Source organism: Pyrus communis, chromosome 15 (assembly GCF_963583255.1).
Source record: "Pyrus communis chromosome 15, drPyrComm1.1, whole genome shotgun sequence".
NCBI lineage: Eukaryota > Viridiplantae > Streptophyta > Magnoliopsida > Rosales > Rosaceae > Pyrus > Pyrus communis.
The window spans coordinates 15,683,317-15,703,126 of NC_084817.1; the positions used below are offsets into that span (position 1 = coordinate 15,683,317).

Below are 19,810 nucleotides of genomic sequence, written 5' to 3' on the forward strand. Positions count from 1 at the left end.
GGATGGTTTTGGTGCACTAGGGGGCTGCGGCAAGGTTTTGGATTCCCTTGCCATGGCCTTTGCTCCTTGTTCTTCTTCTTGCAGCAGCTTTTCCTCCTCGTTAAGGCCTTGTGTGGATGATTTTGGATGATTTCCAAGCTCCTTACCACTTCTCAACGTAATGGCCTTGGCGATTTCAAAGCCTCCATTTGGATTCACAACGGTTGAACTAGGAAGTTTGCCTTGCTCTCGAAACTACCCAAGGAACTCTGAAATCTGCCCTATTTGCTTCTTCACGTCACTCATCTCTTTTTCTTGGTTCGCTATTCTATTATTTTGATTTTGTAATCGTTGCAATATAGAAGTTAGTAATTGAAAAGTTTGATCATTATCAATTACTCAACCTGAGTTTTGTTGGGCAGTTTGTAATTGAGGTTGAGATTGTGCAAATGGCCTTTGATATATCCCAGGGGGTGGCTGTCGAATTCCTCCTTGTTGTTGAGGTTGTTGAGGCTCCCTCCACTTGAAATTTAGATGATCTCTCCATCCCGGATTGTATGTATTTGAGTATGGATCATTCCTTGGTTGATTTTGACTTTGGTGCCCCATGGCATGGGCACTCTCCCATCCTCCATTCTCTATCAATTGAGGACATTGATCATTGAGATGTCCTTGCATAGAGCACACTCTACATATGGCCATACCTTGCATTTTGGATCCTTCAACAACCTGAGACACAAGCATAGTGAGATTAGCTAATTAAGATTGAATTTCAGAAATTGCACTTACCTCATTCACTTGTTGTTACCGTGGAGGGTCTATTTGTCCAACTCCTTCGTATTGTTGTGCATTCAAGGGTCGATTTGCAATTAGGACCTTGGCAGTCACCGGTGTTTTGTCAACCAAAGCACCCCCCGCTGAAGCATCTAGCATTTGTCTCTCAATTGGAAGGACTCATTCGTAAAAGTATTGAATTAGAAGCTCTTCCTTCATTTGGTGTGTGGGCAAGATGCAACAAGGGCTTTGAAATGCTCATAATACGCTGGAAAAGACTCCCCTTGGTTTTGTTGAATGCCACTAATTTTCTTTCTCAAAAGAATTACTCTTGAAGTTGGAAAGAATTTCTCCAAGAACGCTCGTTTCATACTTTCCCAAGAAGTAACGGTTCCGGGCACCAATTCGTATAGCCAATCTTTAGCCTTTTCCAAAAAAGAGAATGAAAAGGCTTTCATCTTCAAAATGTTCCCATCGACATTAATGGGTGTCATGCTTGAGCATACAACTTCAAACTCCTTCAAATGCTTGTTTGGATCTTCCATGGACAGCCCATGGTATTTGGGAATATGATGCAGCAAGCTTGACTTTAATTCAAACTCATCGGTCTTGTCCGGGGCTGCCCTAGGGTATTGAATGCAAATAGGCATGGCATTGTCTAGTCCTGAGGCCGACAGTTCTTTGATTGTTCGATTGTCCGCTGCCATGCTTTCTTCTTCTTCAAATTCAGATTCGAAATATGAACTTGAACTAGGTGGATTAGGTTCCGGTTGCTTCCTCTTTCTTCTCAAAGTTCGTTCAAAATCGTCGTCAAAATCCAATATGTTTGTACGAATAGGTTGAGAACGACGAGTCATAAACTAGTACCTGAGACAAAGAACAAAAAAAATCAGTAACCACTTTAAAGGGGAACAGAAACAATAAACAAAAAGACACAAAGACACACAAAAGACACTTTGACACGACTCGACACAAACAAAAGGGATTAGCAAGTTTGCTAATCCCCGGCAACGGCACCAAAATTTGATGTGAAAATTAACTTGACACAGAAATTAAACCATATTTGTGACAATTGTAGTAGATATGTAAGTAGGGATCATTCTAGACCGGGGATTAACTAGAGATGCTAATCAATACAAATAAGACTTAAAAACACTAATTTAGACTCTATAGACTCAAAACTAACTCAAAACATTTAAAACAGCAACAAACACTCAAAAAGACTCAATTCTAGACCTAACAAGTGATTTTGACTCAAATAACAAAACTAAATGAAAGGGGGATTGTTTTTGACGAATTTAAAACTTAAAACAAAAACTTTGTATAAAATACTTTGCAAAAACGAATTTAGGTGAAGTAAATGGGTGAAAAGCTAGTTAGAGGGTCCTTCTCCAAACATGATATATGCATATGAACCAATTTCCAGTTACTATTCCTTTAGACTATGAATGACAACGCCCCAAGTTAGTTGCATCGCACAACTAACCATCAAATTTTCCTTATTTCATTGAATTAGACGGAATACGCATCTAAACCAAATTATCTTTTTCAAGTCCTTTATATGAAACGCATATTAAAGATACATATCAAAAGTCATTAAGTTTTGTGAAAATCATAAGCATTGACAAGGCATTCATCACTATGATCACTATGAAACGCATGAGACTCATATCAAGGATTTACTTAACGCGATTGTGACTAGCAACCTCCACTACTTGTGAATATAAGTGAATAACTATTACGTGAAACCCCCTTATACTCTAGCATCAAATTCATGCATGCAAATTAAGTGTCGACCCCCAACCCACACACATAAACAAGTTTTAATAACTTAGATAAGCAAATCACATTCATGCCTTAAGAAACAATAACTGGACGTAATCAATTCATATAAAACATATAATCATGGCTTCGAATTCACCTCTAACTAATACACCTAGAAACACTCCAGACTCCAATGGCATGCACGTCACTCCCTTGGATGGTAGATTGCACAAGTCTTCTTCTCCTTCCTTCCTTGCTTGTGGCACTAGGGTGGTGTAGGGTGAATTGTGGTGTTTGATGGCTGAAAGTATGAATGAATGAATGAATGAGTGGATGGATGCTTTGAATGGTGAGCATAGGGTTGTATTTATAGGCTAATTTATGCACAATTTCTGAAGGAAAAGGATTGCACAATCCAATGGGAAAAGGGTTATGGCTTGGCAGAAACCTAAGGGGAAAGGGATACTAACCTGCGGCATTCAATTAGGATCAAGTATAGGCTTCTAGAAAGGATGTTTAGGTCAGATTTCTAGAAGAACAAAGACTAAGGGGTGCAGCACCTTTGTAGGAGAAGGATTACAACTTCTAAACCTCATTGGAATAGCATATATGTGGCACATAAAGGCTTAGGCTTCTAGAATCTGAGTTTATGTGTTTAAATGTATATCTAATCCCTTCTAAATAGCTAGATTTAAGGCACAACCTGATTTGGATAAGATAATATAGGATAATGTTAGATTTAGGAAAGGATAAGGTTGGTTAGGATAGGATAAGATAAGGTTGGATAAGGTTCCTTATTCTTTGCTCTTTCCTTATCCTCTTTGCATTAGAACTTCTTTCTCCAGATTTGTAGGCTTTCCTAGCCCTTCTTGACTTCAATTTCGTCCATCCACTTTGCTCCATGGTTAAGCTATCCAATCCATGCCAAAACTGCTCCAATTAGCTTCAAAATGCACTTTCTTGCTCCTTTTGCCACTAGGACCTAAAAACATACGAAACTAGCTTAAAAGACTAAAATAAATAGTGATTAACTAACTAAATGCAAGGAAACAACATAACTAAGTAGCATAAATATGCTCCTATCATAGACTCGTTGACCAATGTGGCTAGATAATAACATTGTGCTTCGTTGACTGTTCTTTGAGATGTTGCATACTATGAATTGTGGTATTATGTGAAACATAGTGATTAACATGATGGATGAATTGGAAAGCATATGCGTGGGATTAGCATACTTGTGTGCATGATAAGGTGATAAATGTTGTTTGGTGTAAGGTTGAAGTGTAGTGTAGTATTCTATCATTTCTGCTAGAAGTATTTTATGAAAAGATTAGAGTTTGACGAATGGTGAACTACGAATGGCTTGATCCCTATTGAGGGTACGTAGGCAGTCTAATAAGAAGGTTAGATGCAACGATAAAGTATACGAAAAATTATTATGCAGTTGGATCTCGAGTGGTGTTTTGCCATATGTTAGCAACTGGGTATGTCAGAGATACAAGTATACGGTGAGGTCACGTGTCGATCCTGAATGTATGTCAGGATCAGGGTGTGACAAATGGCCACTGTGCAGTGCAAGCTCCATGTTTGGGTTTGATGCTCACGGTTTGAACTTAACAAAGATAGGAAAAGCAGGACGTGATGGTGGTTCGATAGTCTAACTTGCTGAAGTGGTCAAACGATGGTGGTTCAATGGTACTGTGCACGGAAAGTGTAAATAGAGTTTGAGGTGAGACAGTTTTGGAGAGATAGAGGAGGAAACAAAGAAGATAGAAATGATGTAAGAATGTCTTCGAGCATGGCTATTACAGTGGCCATCTCGCCGGAATGGTATCGATATGATGGTGGTGTGGTTGGTTTCTGGCCTTGTGGCCTCTCTGTTTTTAGAGAAGAAAAAGAAAACGAGGAGGAGAGAGGGAGTTTTAAAATAATAAACTTAGTAAGGTGTCAACAAGAGTATGGTCCAATAGTTTAAAAGAAATGGGAAAGTTTGAAAAGGGGACCGAGATTTTTGCAGAGAAAGGACACGAGATAGGGCAGGAGTGGGGTATGGGCCCCATATGGCTCACAAAACAAGCCACAAAATATCTCTAAACATGAAATTACCAAATTGTGCTTCACGTTTGTAAATCCGTAAAATCTCCATTGTAACTCCAAATTTGATCTCGTATGTGCCTATGCATTCGTGTTGTTGTGTATTACACGATTACGCTAAAAGAATGAGTCATATGTCTCTCTAAACGATGGTCAACAGAAGTCAAAATCCTTATCTCTAAGGCATTTTTGTCAATTCCCTCATTTAAAATTAATAAAATCGTGAAATTAGGGACGGGTTGTTATAGTAAGACAACACTGTTTGTTCTTCCAATCTTGCATGGCCTTTTTTAGAAAGTCGATGAGGTACTTATACTTAACTCACCTCATCAACTGTTCTTGATAGATTTTCTATCAAATGCAATCCACTAATTAGTTTTTAATAATAACAAAACAGAATATATACTAGATACTTCTTAGTTAATCTTGAAATTATATATATGTACCATATGGTTCTTAGTTAATCTGGATCTCAAAAATTCATCTCATACTGGCTGACGAATAAAATCATAGATTTTTGGTGGTTTCTTTTTCATGTTGACATTTGAACCTTAATTTGCACTCACATGTTAGACTACTCTTGAACGTCAGCCATGTCTTTGTAGCACTCTTCAAAATATCTGCTATGCTATTTGAATGTACTATAAAGGCTTTCTACAAATGCATAGTAAAAATTGGTCATTACTTTCACAAAGTCATACAGATGTAAAAGCTTTTTTTTTTTTTTTTTTTTTTTTTTTTTTTTTTTAGACAAACTTGAACCATGTCCCAAATCTTTTTTTTTTTTTTTTTTTAACAACATGACTCTACTTCTTTCCAAGTTGGAATTGTAATTGGTACAGTGGTACGCACCATAACACCAATAAAACTAGCTAGTTTTGCTCTTGCAAATCCACACAGTTGTCCCTTACTATTATATCCAACCTCCAACCGATCACATCACTTCTACCTTGCACTAAGTCTTGCAATTGAGTTGCACCTCTTGGTTTCCTTGTTACAAATTATTGGTCATCCTCTTCTGAACTTGTCATTTCACCAAGATATTTTGCAAGATTTATATTGAATAAAGACAATGATCAAATTAGAAGTGTTAATTAGTAACAAGAGATAAAACCTTTGTTATTCATGCAATTGTCAACTAGTATTGAATTTTGGATGCAAGTTCCTATCTAAAGTGCGAATAATAGTATATACATCGGAAAAAAAAAGGGGCAAACGAAAACATTAAGTATTGATGGCAAAAGACAACACAACATAAATGTCATGCTTTCCGTCGAAATAATGATTAAATTACAAGTTTAACTAATTGATAACAATATGTATGGTATGAGTACAATGATACAAAATTGGTCGAAGTAATTTGGCGGAAAGACAATATCAAAATGTAATACCACTACAGTCATACACCACTGCACCATCTTTTATTTGAACTTTGATTTCAAAACATGACATTAAAAGAAGAAAAATGTTAACAAAATGCTATAAGAAAAATAGGAAATTGCAACTGCATAAAAAGTTGGACAAAATATAAAGTCCTAATGTAATTTAAAAATATGCATTCAACATAGAGTTCAATAACGTATGAAATACAATAGATATTCTTATGAATGATATGACTATGTATTTTCAACCCAAATGCCTTCATAGTTATTATGTATGTAGATATTATCAAAGTTCTTAGTTATTACATCAAATAACTCAACAAGTGGTAATTTAGTAGTAAGATATTCACGTTCAATTATAGTATCTCCTAGCTCATCATCATGTAGCCAATCATACTGAAGCCTTGGCAATATAACCAATCACCTTGAATCATCTGGATCTTCAATGTAAAACATCTACTTCACTTGACTAGCAAAAACAAACTATCTGACTTATGTTCAATTTTGTTAAGGTTAATTAATTTGATTTCAAACTCTTCTAATCTGATGCTGCCTTTATTTTCAACCCAATCACACTTAAAGACCACATGCGTGAATATGTTATAATTAAGTTCCCATATCTCTTGAATCACCCCATAAAAAGTCATATCCGTGATAACATGATTCTTATCCTTAGCACTTAAAATTTGCATTATATTAGCCACTAAGCTTACTACATTGTTTTGAGTGACTTGTGAATCATCACTAGAATTATGTGAAAATTACAACCATTAACGGAATATCCAGAATATTTTGTTACTTCAGCTCAAACACCATGTGCTATCCAGCTCAAGGTTTCTCATATGTGACTATTAAGGACATTGAGCTCATTCTTAACCTGTAGATGTTTGCATAATTAGTTTGAGTTCATAAACAAACATGTTAGAACATAAGTACAATGTGAGTTTACTACCTTTTTCTGCATTCAATAAATGAAAGTTCGATTATGTTCATCTAAAGCCACTTCAATGTTTTTATTTAGTTGCTTCGCAAAGCATAGTATCTCATCCTCATCCTAACCCTAACCTAGCTTTCATAATAAACCCCAAATTCCAACTGGGAATAAATATATTGTATTGATACATGGAGCTTGTCATGGATATCCAACTTTCACTATGTTTAACATTATCTTTTGAACTAAATAAAAACCGCATCAAAACCAACAACTAGAAATCAAAGCTCAGATGAACACAAACAAGTTACTCCAACTCTCTAAACAAAATTTACATAAGATAGGTATTGAGTACATATTTTGAGCTTTATACTCTTAAATTGAAATCTTCGAATAAGAACTTCATGACATTCACTACTCTTTATGAAATTGTTTTGAGAGAGATAAAAACTTAAAAATCTCATTGTGGCAATTTAAACCAAATTTATCTAGAATAGGTATTGAGTACATATTTTGAGCTTTATACTCTTAAATTGAAATCTTTGAATAAAGAACTTCATGAGATTCTCTATTCTTTATGAAATTGCTTTGAGAGAGATATAAAACTTTTGGGATTTATATTATAGGTTCCCTTATTCCACATTTTTCAATGACTTTAAAAATAGAATTGCCTCTTTCCAATTTGGCCAACCCTTGACTTTGTCGACATTAATCGTAAAACGTGATTGAATAGCCCTTGATGATATTTTATTATTTATTTTTAATTTAAACAACGTCACTTCCACTTAAGCATTGCTATCATGGAAAAATACATTCTTGTGAATATATTAAAGAAGAAGAAAAATAAAGATACCATAAGTTAGAGGAGACATGAAACCAAAATAAGGAGCATCATTTAAATGACATCTTATGGAGCATCATTTAAATCTGACTTGAAATCTTTAATCTCCACATCTAGGGATTTCAAAGTTTGGAACCTATATATCTGTCATGCCTCAGACATGCAACAGATTAATGTACATCACTTATGAGACAAGAGTGAATGTATCAACATTGATTCACGAAAGAGGTGAAAATTCGCAAAAATGCAATAAATATGATCACAACCATGAAGAAGAAAGATAACTATAGTTTTGATGGATGATCCATCTTGTGTACACAATTACTTGTTGATTGGAAAATCTAAACATCAACCGAATTAATCATGGTGAAGCATGTGATCAAGATGCATCTCCCAAGCAAAAATCAGCAATTTATAAAATGCTTAAAGGTTGTGGTAAGCCATGAGAAGTTGTGTGTCAAAATTAATCCCACGTGGCATGAAATAGCCAACAAAATTTGGAAAATTGCGGTTGTAATAATAAGAAAATAATATCATGACCATCTCATAGATATATTTAGGTTAAATGGTCCATAATTAGATGTTGATTAAGCTCACAAATACGTTGTTAAATTCTTGAGAAGAAAATGGAGATTCAAGGTCAATTTTGACTTGGATGGTCTAAGTACCAATTTTTCGTATGAGCAATCCTTGTAAGGAGGTGCACAATGCACTATGTTGATGCCTCGAAATATATAAAAAATAATCGTACACCTCATTGTGATAGAGAATGTCGATAATCATACTATTATTTGGTCAATGAATTTCTAGTTCATGATTATGTGATATAACGCATAAGACAAAATATGAGCATCTATGGAAAAATGAATCCCACGAGACTCAAATACAACTTGCTATAATAAGAAATTCAACTAACAAAATAAATGAAATAAAAAAAATGAAATCAACACAATACAAGTGCTGAAAAACAAATAAAATTAAATAAAGAGCCAACCTATCGGGAGATAACTCAACCTTGAAGTGCTTGCTAAGCTCAAGGTGGGAGACAAAACTCAACCACTAAGAATGAAATAAAATGGTTTTCCATATGTCTTAGATAACAACTCTGAAATCTCAAAGTGGGTGGTATCCACCAAATTCAAATCATGAGAGAATTGTCTATCTGTCTTAACCATTTGCATTTGTTTGTAATCAAAACTTGGTAAAAATACCCCAATGTTTGGGTTTGCAATAGAGTTGTGGTCGATGCATAATTGTAATAGCACAAGTACATCCACAAAAAAAAATCGTATGATTTGCTTATGCAATGAAAACTTGAGGAACTTTAAGCCCTCAATTATTTAGAACGGATGAACGCTGTTTAGGTTCATTCAAATAATTTGTCATCTAGGATGTACAATTTCATTCCTAGAAAAGGGACAATAATTTATCATGAATGTCGGTAACAAAAATCCTCATTGTTTGATGTATCCACTTAGTCTGACACATTCATATACTCATTTGGTTATAGGTGCAACGAGCTTTAGGTTCCAATTGCATGAATATGAAATTTTAAATTCATATTATACGAGGATGTAGACCTTCTAGGCATTGTTGGATGAGAATCGAAGATCAACGGATTCAAGTTTGATTCTTGTTATAGGATGAGAGTTAGAGGGACTGAAGCTTCTAATCTCTTATAATGAAACTCATCATTCCTCATTGCTAGCCCATTGTAAGGCTAAGTCTACCCCATCTTCCTTAGTGTAAATAATATTGTTTGTTAAAAAATAAAAAAATAAAAAAATTCATCATCTCATAATTCGCGTAGTTTTAAACTGCAATCTTGCAACATAGTACTAGGGTCTAATAGTATTCATCTTTACTTGTAAGTGAGAGATCTTAGGTTCGATTCTCGTTAGAGGCAAATTTGAACCAAATTATTGCTAGCACATTGTGAGGCTAAGCACACTCCCTCCCCTTTAGTGTTGACAATATCGTTTGTTAAAAAAAAAAAAAAAAAATTACTACAATCCTATAACGAAAAAAATAGATTACATATATATTTCGGTATTAAATTACTTAATATAGGCGTAAATAGACCATAAATGTGAAAGTAAATTGAATAATAAACATTGAATTGATTAGGAAGTAGATTACTTTATGCAAGTATCAATAAGGCCATTATTAAGGCTTTATAATAGTCATAATGGCAAGAAAACATCGAGAAATTATTGGATTAGCAATCAAATTGAACATGATACCAAACCACCAACGATTCATGATCGAAGCCTCACAGAAAAATGCATTGTCTTACACCGTAATAGAGTGCAAAATACGGCTTTTCCTTCAGTAGTAAATCTGCAACAAAGGAAAATGGTATAAGAAATATCTAGAAATATTGGATAAATCCCTATTATGTCCTCTTAACAAGAAATATAGAGAGCATAATTCTTCAAAGCATATTTGGTTTTCTACGCCATTCTCTTATCTCAGTTCTTTGGAAGCAAAAACTAAAGAGCATTTTTGTGTTATAACATGTTAGAAATAGAATACAGAATAAAGTGAGATAACAAAAAAGAAAAAGAAAAGAGAAGATCTCAAGCATCTTCCATTAGCATTATGTCATCTTTATATAGGCCATCAAATACACGAGTGGTCTTAGGTTGTAAGTGAGAAGTCTTAGGTTCAACTCTCCAACCCTTTTAGTATTGATACTATCGTTTGTTCAAAAAAAAAAAAAAAACATAAGTGGGGTATGGGAACCCAAAAGGTTCTCCATAATAACCCACAAGGCTATCTACATTAGTATGATTGTTTATGATGGTTTACTACCATACGTTGAATAAGTACAACAACTCTTTATGTTTCATAACAGAGATTATTTTGACAATTTTCATAGTAATGACCTTTTCTTTATAGATTTTCAATAAATTAAGAGGGTGTATTCAATTGGGAATTTGAGAGACTTTAATGGATTTATAATCCATGGATTTTTATGGAATTTAATTGATGAGTAATGCTAGAGAGACTAAACTTGCAAACTAAATGATGTGTCACGAATAGAATTGAGCACGTTTATTAATGCTTAAGTAATAAACCAATCATCAACTTCTATGTCCTTTAGTTTCCAAAATTTACTGTACAAATTTAGTCTCTCTAGTATTACCCTTAATTGATTTGTACAGATTCCATATAAAATTTTGATTCAATTGCCTCGAAATTTCATGTGGAGATGCGAGAATTATGGAGGCTTAAAATAACTACGAAATCACTCCAATTCTCTTTAATTCCTCAACTTTTTCAAATTCTTCAAAATCAATTTCTAACTAAATACACTTTGAATATTATAAACTTTTTTAAACTTCTAATTGAATCCACCCGAGTTTATAAGAATTTTAATAAACTATCTTAAAATCCTAATTGAATACACATTGAATTTCAGATAATTACTTTAATCCTGATTGAATACCTTAGATTCATTAAAAAAAATTAAAATCCTTCAAAATCTCAATTGAATATACCCTCTTAAGATTTTTTTTGGAAAGTGTTTCAAATTACTATTTTCTTTTATTGCCAAATGAAGAAAGCCGTTTTTTGTGGGGTCTTGAAAGAAAAAATAAGGAAACTTTAACGAAAAACTCTCAGTACTGTTTATTTTAATGAAAAACTACATTTTTACACTAAAAAGTCAATCCTAGTATTCACTTTACCCTTTATTTTGTCCTTATCGTTAGAACTCAAAGTTTTTAAACTCTTTTCATTAATTTTCCTAAAAAATAATGCAGCTACAAACCGTTTGTTATAAAATAAAAAGGTCATAAATTAAAACTAAAACATAGGAAAATTTCCTCTGACGTGGCAGAGATTTATTGGTTGAACATTGTCACTACACTACACCTGGCTGCATCTTACCATTTATTTCCGTACCAAATCCGATTCACTTGCCATCTTTGCGTGACAAATTCCAAATTAGCATTCCTGTGACAATGAATCACCAATCATAATCTTCCACGTGTAATGTCGACGACATGTAGAGCGAGTACCCTCCACAATCCCACCCGCGCGAGTGCAAAGAAGGAAGATATCCAAGAGACTGTCACGTGTGAGTCTGTGACTACCATGTTTGTCTCGTTATCTCTCTCTCTCTCCCTCCCTCTCTCTCCACGCTCCATATAATCCCCCTCTATCTCCAGCCAGAGGGCGACTCTCAGAGACCTCCATAGACCAAAACAGCTAAACGGAAATGGCGTCGTCGTCTAGGGTTTCGCTATGCTTCTTCTTCCTCCTCGCCGTGTTCTCCACCGCGATCCGCGCCGAGGAGGCGGAATCGAAGGAGTACGTCCTCACTCTCGACAGCTCCAACTTCGCTGACACTGTCGGCAAGCACGACTTCATCGTCGTCGAGTTCTACGCGCCGTGGTATGCAATTAGCATCTCGCTCATTTTTTATTTATTTTTTTTTTTTACCGTTGATTCTATTTCCTTTGATGATCTGATCGATGTTCGTAGCTCTTTTTTCGTTTGATTTGTGTTTGGATCTGAAATTTTTCTGAATTAATGTTTTCAACATATTTAATTAAGCGATTCGTGAGGAATTATTCTGGATTTGATTTCACGGAATCACGGTTGAAAAATTGATGATATATGTGTGAATTCTTGTTCAAGCTTGTGAATTTAGAGCTTACTGCGTCCGCATGCAGTGGTTTAATGGTCGATTTAGCGTTTTATTATTTAATTTTCGGAATGTAATTGTGAAAGTTATACCGGAGAAGCATGCATTTGGAAAATGCGTATCTGTGCTGAAGAAATGAGATACCGATGTGCTTTTGGGTTTTTGATTTGGTTTTTTTGGGTAATTGGTACTTTTCTGATAGATTGTTGTCTTAATTTTGCTGTCTATGTTTCTTATAGGTGTGGCCACTGCAAGAAGCTCGCTCCCGAGGTACGAAATTAAGCTGTTGAATGTTAATTTCTCACCAGTTTTGCATTTAATTGAGAAACCCTGTATTTTCTGATTCTTTTGACATTATTAATTTGTTTAATTTTGGATAGTATGAAAAAGCTGCGTCAATTTTGAGTAAAAATGACCCACCAGTCATTCTAGCAAAGGTTGATGCCAACGAAGAGGCAAACAAAGGACTTGCTTCTGATTATGAGGTGAAGGGATTCCCCACAATTAAGATTCTAAGAAATGGTGGGAAGACCATCCAAGAATACAAGGGTCCTCGAGAAGCCGAGGGTATTGTTGAATATTTGAAGAAACAAAGCGGTCCTCCTTCTGTCGAAATCAAGACTACTGACGATGCAACTGCTCTTGTTGGTGACAAGAAGATTGTTGTTGTAAGTGTTCTATGTCTGTTTATGTTTCCTAGCTTGATGTAATCTTTTGAGGAGTATCAGATGGCATAACTACTCATGCATAATATGTTTGCAGGTTGGTGTGTTCAAGGAGTTCTCCGGAGAGGCATATAATAACTTCTCGGCACTGGCTGAGAAATTGCGTTCTGATTATGAATTTGGTCACACCCTGGATGCCAAGCTCCTTCCTCGTGGTGATTCATCAGTGTCTGGACCCGTAGTTAGATTGTTCAAGCCCTTTGATGAACCTTTTGTTGATATTGAGGTAGTATTGACATTTTTCTTGGCTTAGATTTGTTTTGTTTGGATCCAGTTTGTCATGCTGGTTTTTGACGTATTAGGGACAGTATATTTAATTCCGAGGTGATCATGCTTGCAGGATTTTCATGTGGATGCTCTAGAGAAGTTTGTTGAAGATGCTAGTGTGCCAGTTGTAACAGAATTCAACAATGACCCAACCAATCACCCTTTTGTTATCAAATTCTTCAACAGTCCAAATGAGAAGGTATATATAATATGCTACGGACATGATTTGGATTTATTTATTATTAAATTGATGCGTGTTGGGAAAATATTTTTTACTTTGCATTATCAAGATATTTCATTGAAGGTCACTCAAGTTCTATCCACATGGTTCTTTATTTTTTTGTTTTATTTAAACATTTGTTGCAGACTATTGCTCTATCATAGCTTGTTTTTTGTTTTCCTTTTGGTATGTCGTATTGAGCAATGTGTTTAATCATAGTTCTGTTGTAGCCTAATGCTCTTATCTCAATCCTTTTTTTCTTCCCAAAAGATGTGATGCAGTCTTCTAACACGAGTTTTGGACTTGGTAGGCTATGTTGTTTCTGAACTTCAGTGACGAGTCTTCTGATGCTTTTAAATCAACGTATCGTGAAGTTGCTGAGAAATATAAGAAAGAAGGCATAAGCTTTCTCATTGGAGATATTGAGGCTAGTCAGGGCGCCTTCCAGGTCAGAATGTTCTCATTTGGACTACCCTTTGCAATTGTCTTTGTCTTCCCAGATTCGTTTTATGATGTATATTTCTTCCCATGTTAAATGTTCTATTGGTTTTTGTGAACAGTATTTTGGACTCAAAGAAGACCAGGTGCCTCTCATCATCATCCAGACTCCCGGTGGCCAAAAGTTTTTGAAACCAAATTTGCAGCCAGATCACATAACATCATGGGTTAAGGAGTACAAGGTAAGGCTTCTGCTGCCTTCTTGTGATGCAGTTGTCCCACAAGGGATGATCATCATTATTGTTTTTATATGCTGATTGCATTGAAGTTTGATTAAAGCTATATATGTTGATGCTTATTGACTAAATTACATAACTGCAGGATGGGAAAGTATCACCATACAAGAAGTCTGAGCCTATTCCTGAGCAAAACAATGAGCCTGTCAAGGTAGTCGTTGCTGACAGCATCCAGGACTACATCAAGTCTGAGAAAAATGGTGCGTAAACAGACACTGTTGCATTATATTGTCAAGTGTCATTTTCTCCTCAGTCATTATTCCTGTTAGTATTTTTCTGCATATCTTTTGATTACTTGATCTTCTTTGGTTACTTGTTAACACCTTTTTATTGGTCAACCTTGTTAACACGTTTTGAGTGACAATTACCTTAAGCAGAACAAACACTTTGTGCAAATACCTTACCGTATTCTATGACCAAGGGCAAACTATTTGATCTACAGGAAAAACTTATAAAAATTGCTTAATATATTGAGTATTATGCTGGGATCATCTAGGTTTTTTCTATACTATAAATTTGAATAAGGCAGACGGTTGTTTGGGCAACACCGTGAAACTTGGTGCATATTTAATTCACATAGCTGCTCACTGTATATTTTAATGTTTTCGGCTGTTGTCTTCACATGGTTTCTCTCAGGGGTATGGCTAGAAATTCGTATAACATGATTTTGTTTACTATCCAGTGTTGCTTGAGTTTTATGCTCCTTGGTGCGGACACTGCAAGAAGCTTGCTCCTATTTTGGATGAAGTTGCTGCCTCGTATGAAAAGGATTCCGATGTCGTTATTGCAAAATTTGTAAGATTTATTACCCTTGCTTGTGGCTTTATCAGCCTTTATTACAAATGCTGATATTTCTAGTTTGTAAAGAGTTTTTTCTTAATTGTTATTCATTTCTTGCTTTCATTTTTCAGGATGCCACTGCAAATGATGTGCCTAGCGACTTTGATGTCAAATACTACCCAACTCTGTACTTCAAGACGGCGAGTGGAAAGGTCTTGTCGTATGACGAGGAAGATAGAACTAAGGAAGCCATCATTGCTTTCATTGAAAAGAACCGGGACAAAATTGAGAAACAAGCAGAGTCGGAGAAGCAAGAATCCGGAAAAGATGAGCTCTAAATAGGTAATTGCATCCCGTCTTTTAACTTTCATATTTAGTTTACGCAGTTTGACAAAGCTCCCGAAGCATAGTTATATTCTTCAAAAATTCAATGAAGTTGCTCGTCCGGTCGTGGTCTCAAATTGTTCTTTTCCTGAACCAGCTGTACAAGGAGAACAGAGACATTGAGGCAACGAGGTGGATGTTATGGCGGCCGCGATATGAACTTTGAGAACGGTAGAGCATAAAAGGAAGCAATGTCTGACGTACCTCCCCGTATCCCTCCTTCCTATGAGTTATGTTCGTTTTTCGGTTTCCCTTTGAATTGAATAAAGTGGGAGGTGTTTTCGTTGTCGGGTGCACTAGTTTCAGGGATAGCAATAGTGTTACAGTGTGCAGTTTTGTTAATGTAGAAGAAACCCTCAGACGGAGTTTATTTTACAAATGCTCAAGTTAATTATATCTCTGAATCCCAGTTATACCATAACTTTCCATCGTCTGTGTGTCATTTGTGGTTGCTTTTTGTTTAGACACACAAAATTGACACATTAGCTAGCGCTCTAAAAGAGGTGGGCTCGACCATTATGTGCGAGAGTTTCGGGGGTCGAAACTCGAGATCATCGAATCCACCTGCGGAAATGAAACCACATTTTGGTTGGAAAATAGTGTGCAGTACAAGAATGAAAATGTGATTACTATATGTACAGAATACTCACCACAACAATCACCACTAGTAATAAATTGAATTTAAACTAATTAATCTTGATTATACTAGAACACGTAATCCCTTCATCTTGGGCCGTGATCTCTCTTATACTGTTTGGGCCTAGAACACCTACTCCCTTCACCTTGGGCCTTGATGTCTCTGATGTTGTTTGGGCCTGAGCACCTAATCCCTTCATCTTGGGCCTTGATCTCTCTGATATTGTTTGGGCCTTCCTCTTGCTAATACTATTGCTGTTGATGGTAGTACCCTTCACATGATTCATCTCAGTTGTGCTTTTGGTTTGGGCATTTTGGTCATTTTGGTCATTTTCACCACCAGCCTCATTGTGGTTAGAATAATAATGTTGGAGGGATTTGAGCAGGTAAGGCCGAAGCTTCTTCAGATCTGACAACTGGACTGGCTTCAACAGAAACTCCTCTGCCCCTTCTTCCAAGCACCTGCGATTAATATTCAACTCACATTGTTCAAGTTGCGCGCGACAAGCAATTTTCTGAGCTCTCTCTCTCTCTCTCTCTCTCTCTCTCTCTCTTAATTTCGAAGAAAACAATTATATAGGTATATTTGTCTATTTGCTCTCTAAACTTGTATAAAGTTATTGTCAATTTCTTTCCTGAATTTTAATTTTAGCCGATTACTTCCTTGAACTTTTATAATTAGTCAATTTTCCTTTAAACTTTAACTTTAGCAGATTACCTTCTGAATTTTTATAAATAACCAATTTTCCCAATAACGCTAGATTTTAAAACATTTATTCAATTTTGTATCCATTTTGATTATGCAGACAACACATGATAGTTGTATGGGGGTAAAAAGAATAAAATTGGATGGATGAAAATTAGACGAAAATTTTAAAATCTAACTGGGGCAAGAAATTGGTTATTTATAAAATTTAAAGGGGTAATCGGCTAAAGTTAAAAGTTAAGGAGGAAATTGGTAAATTACAAAAATTCAAGAACAAATAGCTAAAATTAAAGTGCAAGGAGGAAATCAACACCTCTATACAAATTTAAAAAACAAACCGACAAATACCTTTTATATATAACGAAGGAATGGAAAATAATTTCGAACTAGAAAAAGAAAAAGAAAATAATTAAAGCAATTAGCTCACATGCTGATTCTTGAAGGGACATTTTCTGATGACATGACCACGACTGGTACGTCCTTCCAAGAAGATCCCTGTATGTATACAGATATCAATTAATTAATAAGTAAATACTATACAAATTTCAAGAAATGTTAGGACTAGTCGTTCATGAATGATATTGGCATGCTCACAACCCGCCAGATAATTTATAGTGCTAATTCTGTTTGTGAGAATCACAAAGCTGGGACGGCTAGAATAGATCATATTGTATCACTTTTCTCAAAAATTATCTACTGTTTTGTACATGGTTTAAATTGTACTACGATCACGGATTATATAAGAATTAAGATTGATTAATGATCTATAAAGTAACAATTTTAATTGTGAAAACAAAATAAACAAATGAAATCGTTAAAATTCAATAAGTAGTGGGGTACACCACACAAATAGACTCAGAGGATTGTGAGTATGTTGCAAGTGGTTCCTTATTGGCAATATTTATTTGCTCAAATTTTAGGGGTTGGTGGATACTTTTCACTTAAAATTCAAAACAGTAGGAGAAAGTAGAGTAATTAGTCAGTCAGTTGTGGTGGTTGACCTTGACGCGTTTCAGCAAATCATAGCCGCTCATTCCGGGCATACAGAAGTCCGTCATGATCAAGTTGATGGCTTTTGATCCCTGCATTCGATTCAATTCAGAAATGAATTAGTAATCATCTTCCCCACATAAAAACCTAATTAGCATAAAACTTAAGAACATGCATGCTAAGCTTTAATTAATACTAAAACCTAAATTAATTCTATTTAATTTTAGGACTAGTAAATTCTTCTTTAATATGTGTTGTTTACCGTCGAGCATAATCGAACTCTTTGACCTAACCTAATTTTAACTCGTTACTCTGCTATCCTTACCACTTTGAGGATCAATTTCAAAAGCTCGAACGCACAAAATTCAGTACTATAGATGGATTATCAGATAAAAATGAAATCAATTTCAAGAACGTTTCTAGCCGGAAGGTTTAAGTTGTACCGATGGAAGTATCAGATATTTTTCCCAAGGATTTCCTCAGACATTCCTGGGAGTAGAGATTTATATGTTCCTGTATGTGATATTCCACTCGTATAAGTTGCAACTTGCCTAAATTCCGGAAAATGTACTAGTAATATATATTTTTGTTATGTGTCGAAGGATAATCATGAAATCTCACCTCTGGTACATCTGATGACTGAGGGGAGCTGGATGAAGAGGAAGTTGCAGTACTTCGGTTTAGGTCTTCAAGCAAACCCAGATATTTTAGTGCTTCATCCCCAGAATCCACACAAGTCACTGTTAATTAAAATATTTTAAGACTATCAGAAAGCAAGTTCAAACAAGGGAAAGGTTTGGTGCAAGTTCATCCAAGAAAAGTTCGGCAATAAATAAAAAATCATGACAATTTTGAAGAGAAAAACTCCATATTATTAACATGCAATGTTCTATCTATATGTATATGTGTGTGTGTATGTTTATTGTTATATTTAAAACTAAAAGAAATATAAAACTAAGAAGCCAAAAAAATGTGAGTGTTGAGAGGAAGGTCATTAATCAATTAATTAAATATTTTTTTTATACGAATCAAATATTCTACTAATTTATCTATATTATGGGAAGGGCATTCGAATTTGAGCGTGGAAAAAGAATATATTGTTCTAATCAACATAGCTACGCTCGAGAGTCAAGTCTGTATTAATTAATTAATGAACCTATCTTCAAATATAGGGGTGGTGTACCTTCATATGAAGAACCTCTAAGGAGCCTCTCCAGGAGTTTCCTGTCCAAAAGGCTGTCATCTACAGCCAATACATGGAAATGTTGGTTCTGCTGTTGTTGTTGTTTGGGGTCTGCAACATCTGACTTCACCACCACCTCCATTTTCAGACTAACTGACGACATCAAAATTTACACTTTTGAAGTTTAATGGTGCCTGGTGAACACAGTATAATCTCCGTTAGCTATTGCTGCTGCTGCTTCTGTATATTCTTTCTACCAATGTGGACCTTTATATTTCTTAGAGAGAGAGAGAGAGAGAGAGAGAGAGAGAGAGAGAGAGAGAGAGAGAGGCGTGCCTTAGGGGAAATGAATGAATGAAGGAATGCGAGGTGGTGTGTGATTATTCCATGGGTGCAAGGTGTACTAAGTAAGTAGGTGGGTTTATATATCAGATGAGGAGAGAAGCAACCAAACCTGTTTTTGAAAGAGAGAGAGAGAGATGTCGTTGATATTGTCATGTGTCATGCATATGTACTACTCTTGTTGTGATCTCTCACTAGATTCTCTCCACCGCGTTGGTACAACCACTCATATCTCTCTCTCTTTCTCTCTCTGAGATCTTCTTTATTTTCTTTGTTAAGATTTTGTTTGATTGCCAAGGGAAATCCGGAGGTCCTTTTTCCCATTTGGTCAAGATAATGATGAAAAGGAGTTGATTTTGGGTGCAAATTGGATTGGATTATATTAGGGACTTAAGACAAATGTGGTTAGCTTAGCTTTGCTTGC

The 19,810-nt window shown here is 35.4% G+C and overlaps 1 protein-coding gene and 1 pseudogene across 1 annotated transcript; one reads left to right on the forward strand and one right to left on the reverse strand.

Moving 5' to 3' along the window:
- Window positions 1-11,903: 11,903 nt before the first annotated feature.
- LOC137717243 (protein disulfide-isomerase-like) lies at window positions 11,904-15,950 on the forward strand. Its single transcript, XM_068456545.1, has 11 exons — window positions 11,904-12,166; window positions 12,659-12,689; window positions 12,800-13,087; window positions 13,182-13,370; window positions 13,485-13,610; window positions 13,942-14,079; window positions 14,192-14,311; window positions 14,451-14,565; window positions 15,048-15,160; window positions 15,277-15,487; window positions 15,627-15,950. The coding sequence occupies exons 1-10, from the start codon at window positions 11,991-11,993 to the stop codon at window positions 15,481-15,483; spliced, it is 1,503 nt and encodes a 500-aa protein (XP_068312646.1). The 5' UTR covers window positions 11,904-11,990; the 3' UTR covers window positions 15,484-15,487; window positions 15,627-15,950.
- Window positions 15,951-16,199: 249 nt separating this feature from the next.
- On the reverse strand, window positions 16,200-19,354 carry LOC137717244 (two-component response regulator ORR9-like; annotated as a pseudogene).
- Between the last annotated feature and the right edge of the window lie 456 nt (window positions 19,355-19,810).

What these genes read in the sequence shown, in the direction of transcription:
- LOC137717243 (XM_068456545.1), top strand. Translation starts at nt 11,991, where the DNA reads ATGGCGTCGTCGTCTAGGGTTTCGCTATGCTTCTTCTTCCTCCTCGCC. An exon ending in GTCGAGTTCTACGCGCCGTG is followed by an intron (nt 12,167 to 12,658) that starts GTATGCAATTAG and finishes TGTTTCTTATAG; the next exon opens with GTGTGGCCACTGCAAGAAGC. An exon ending in GCAAGAAGCTCGCTCCCGAG is followed by an intron (nt 12,690 to 12,799) that starts GTACGAAATTAA and finishes AATTTTGGATAG; the next exon opens with TATGAAAAAGCTGCGTCAAT.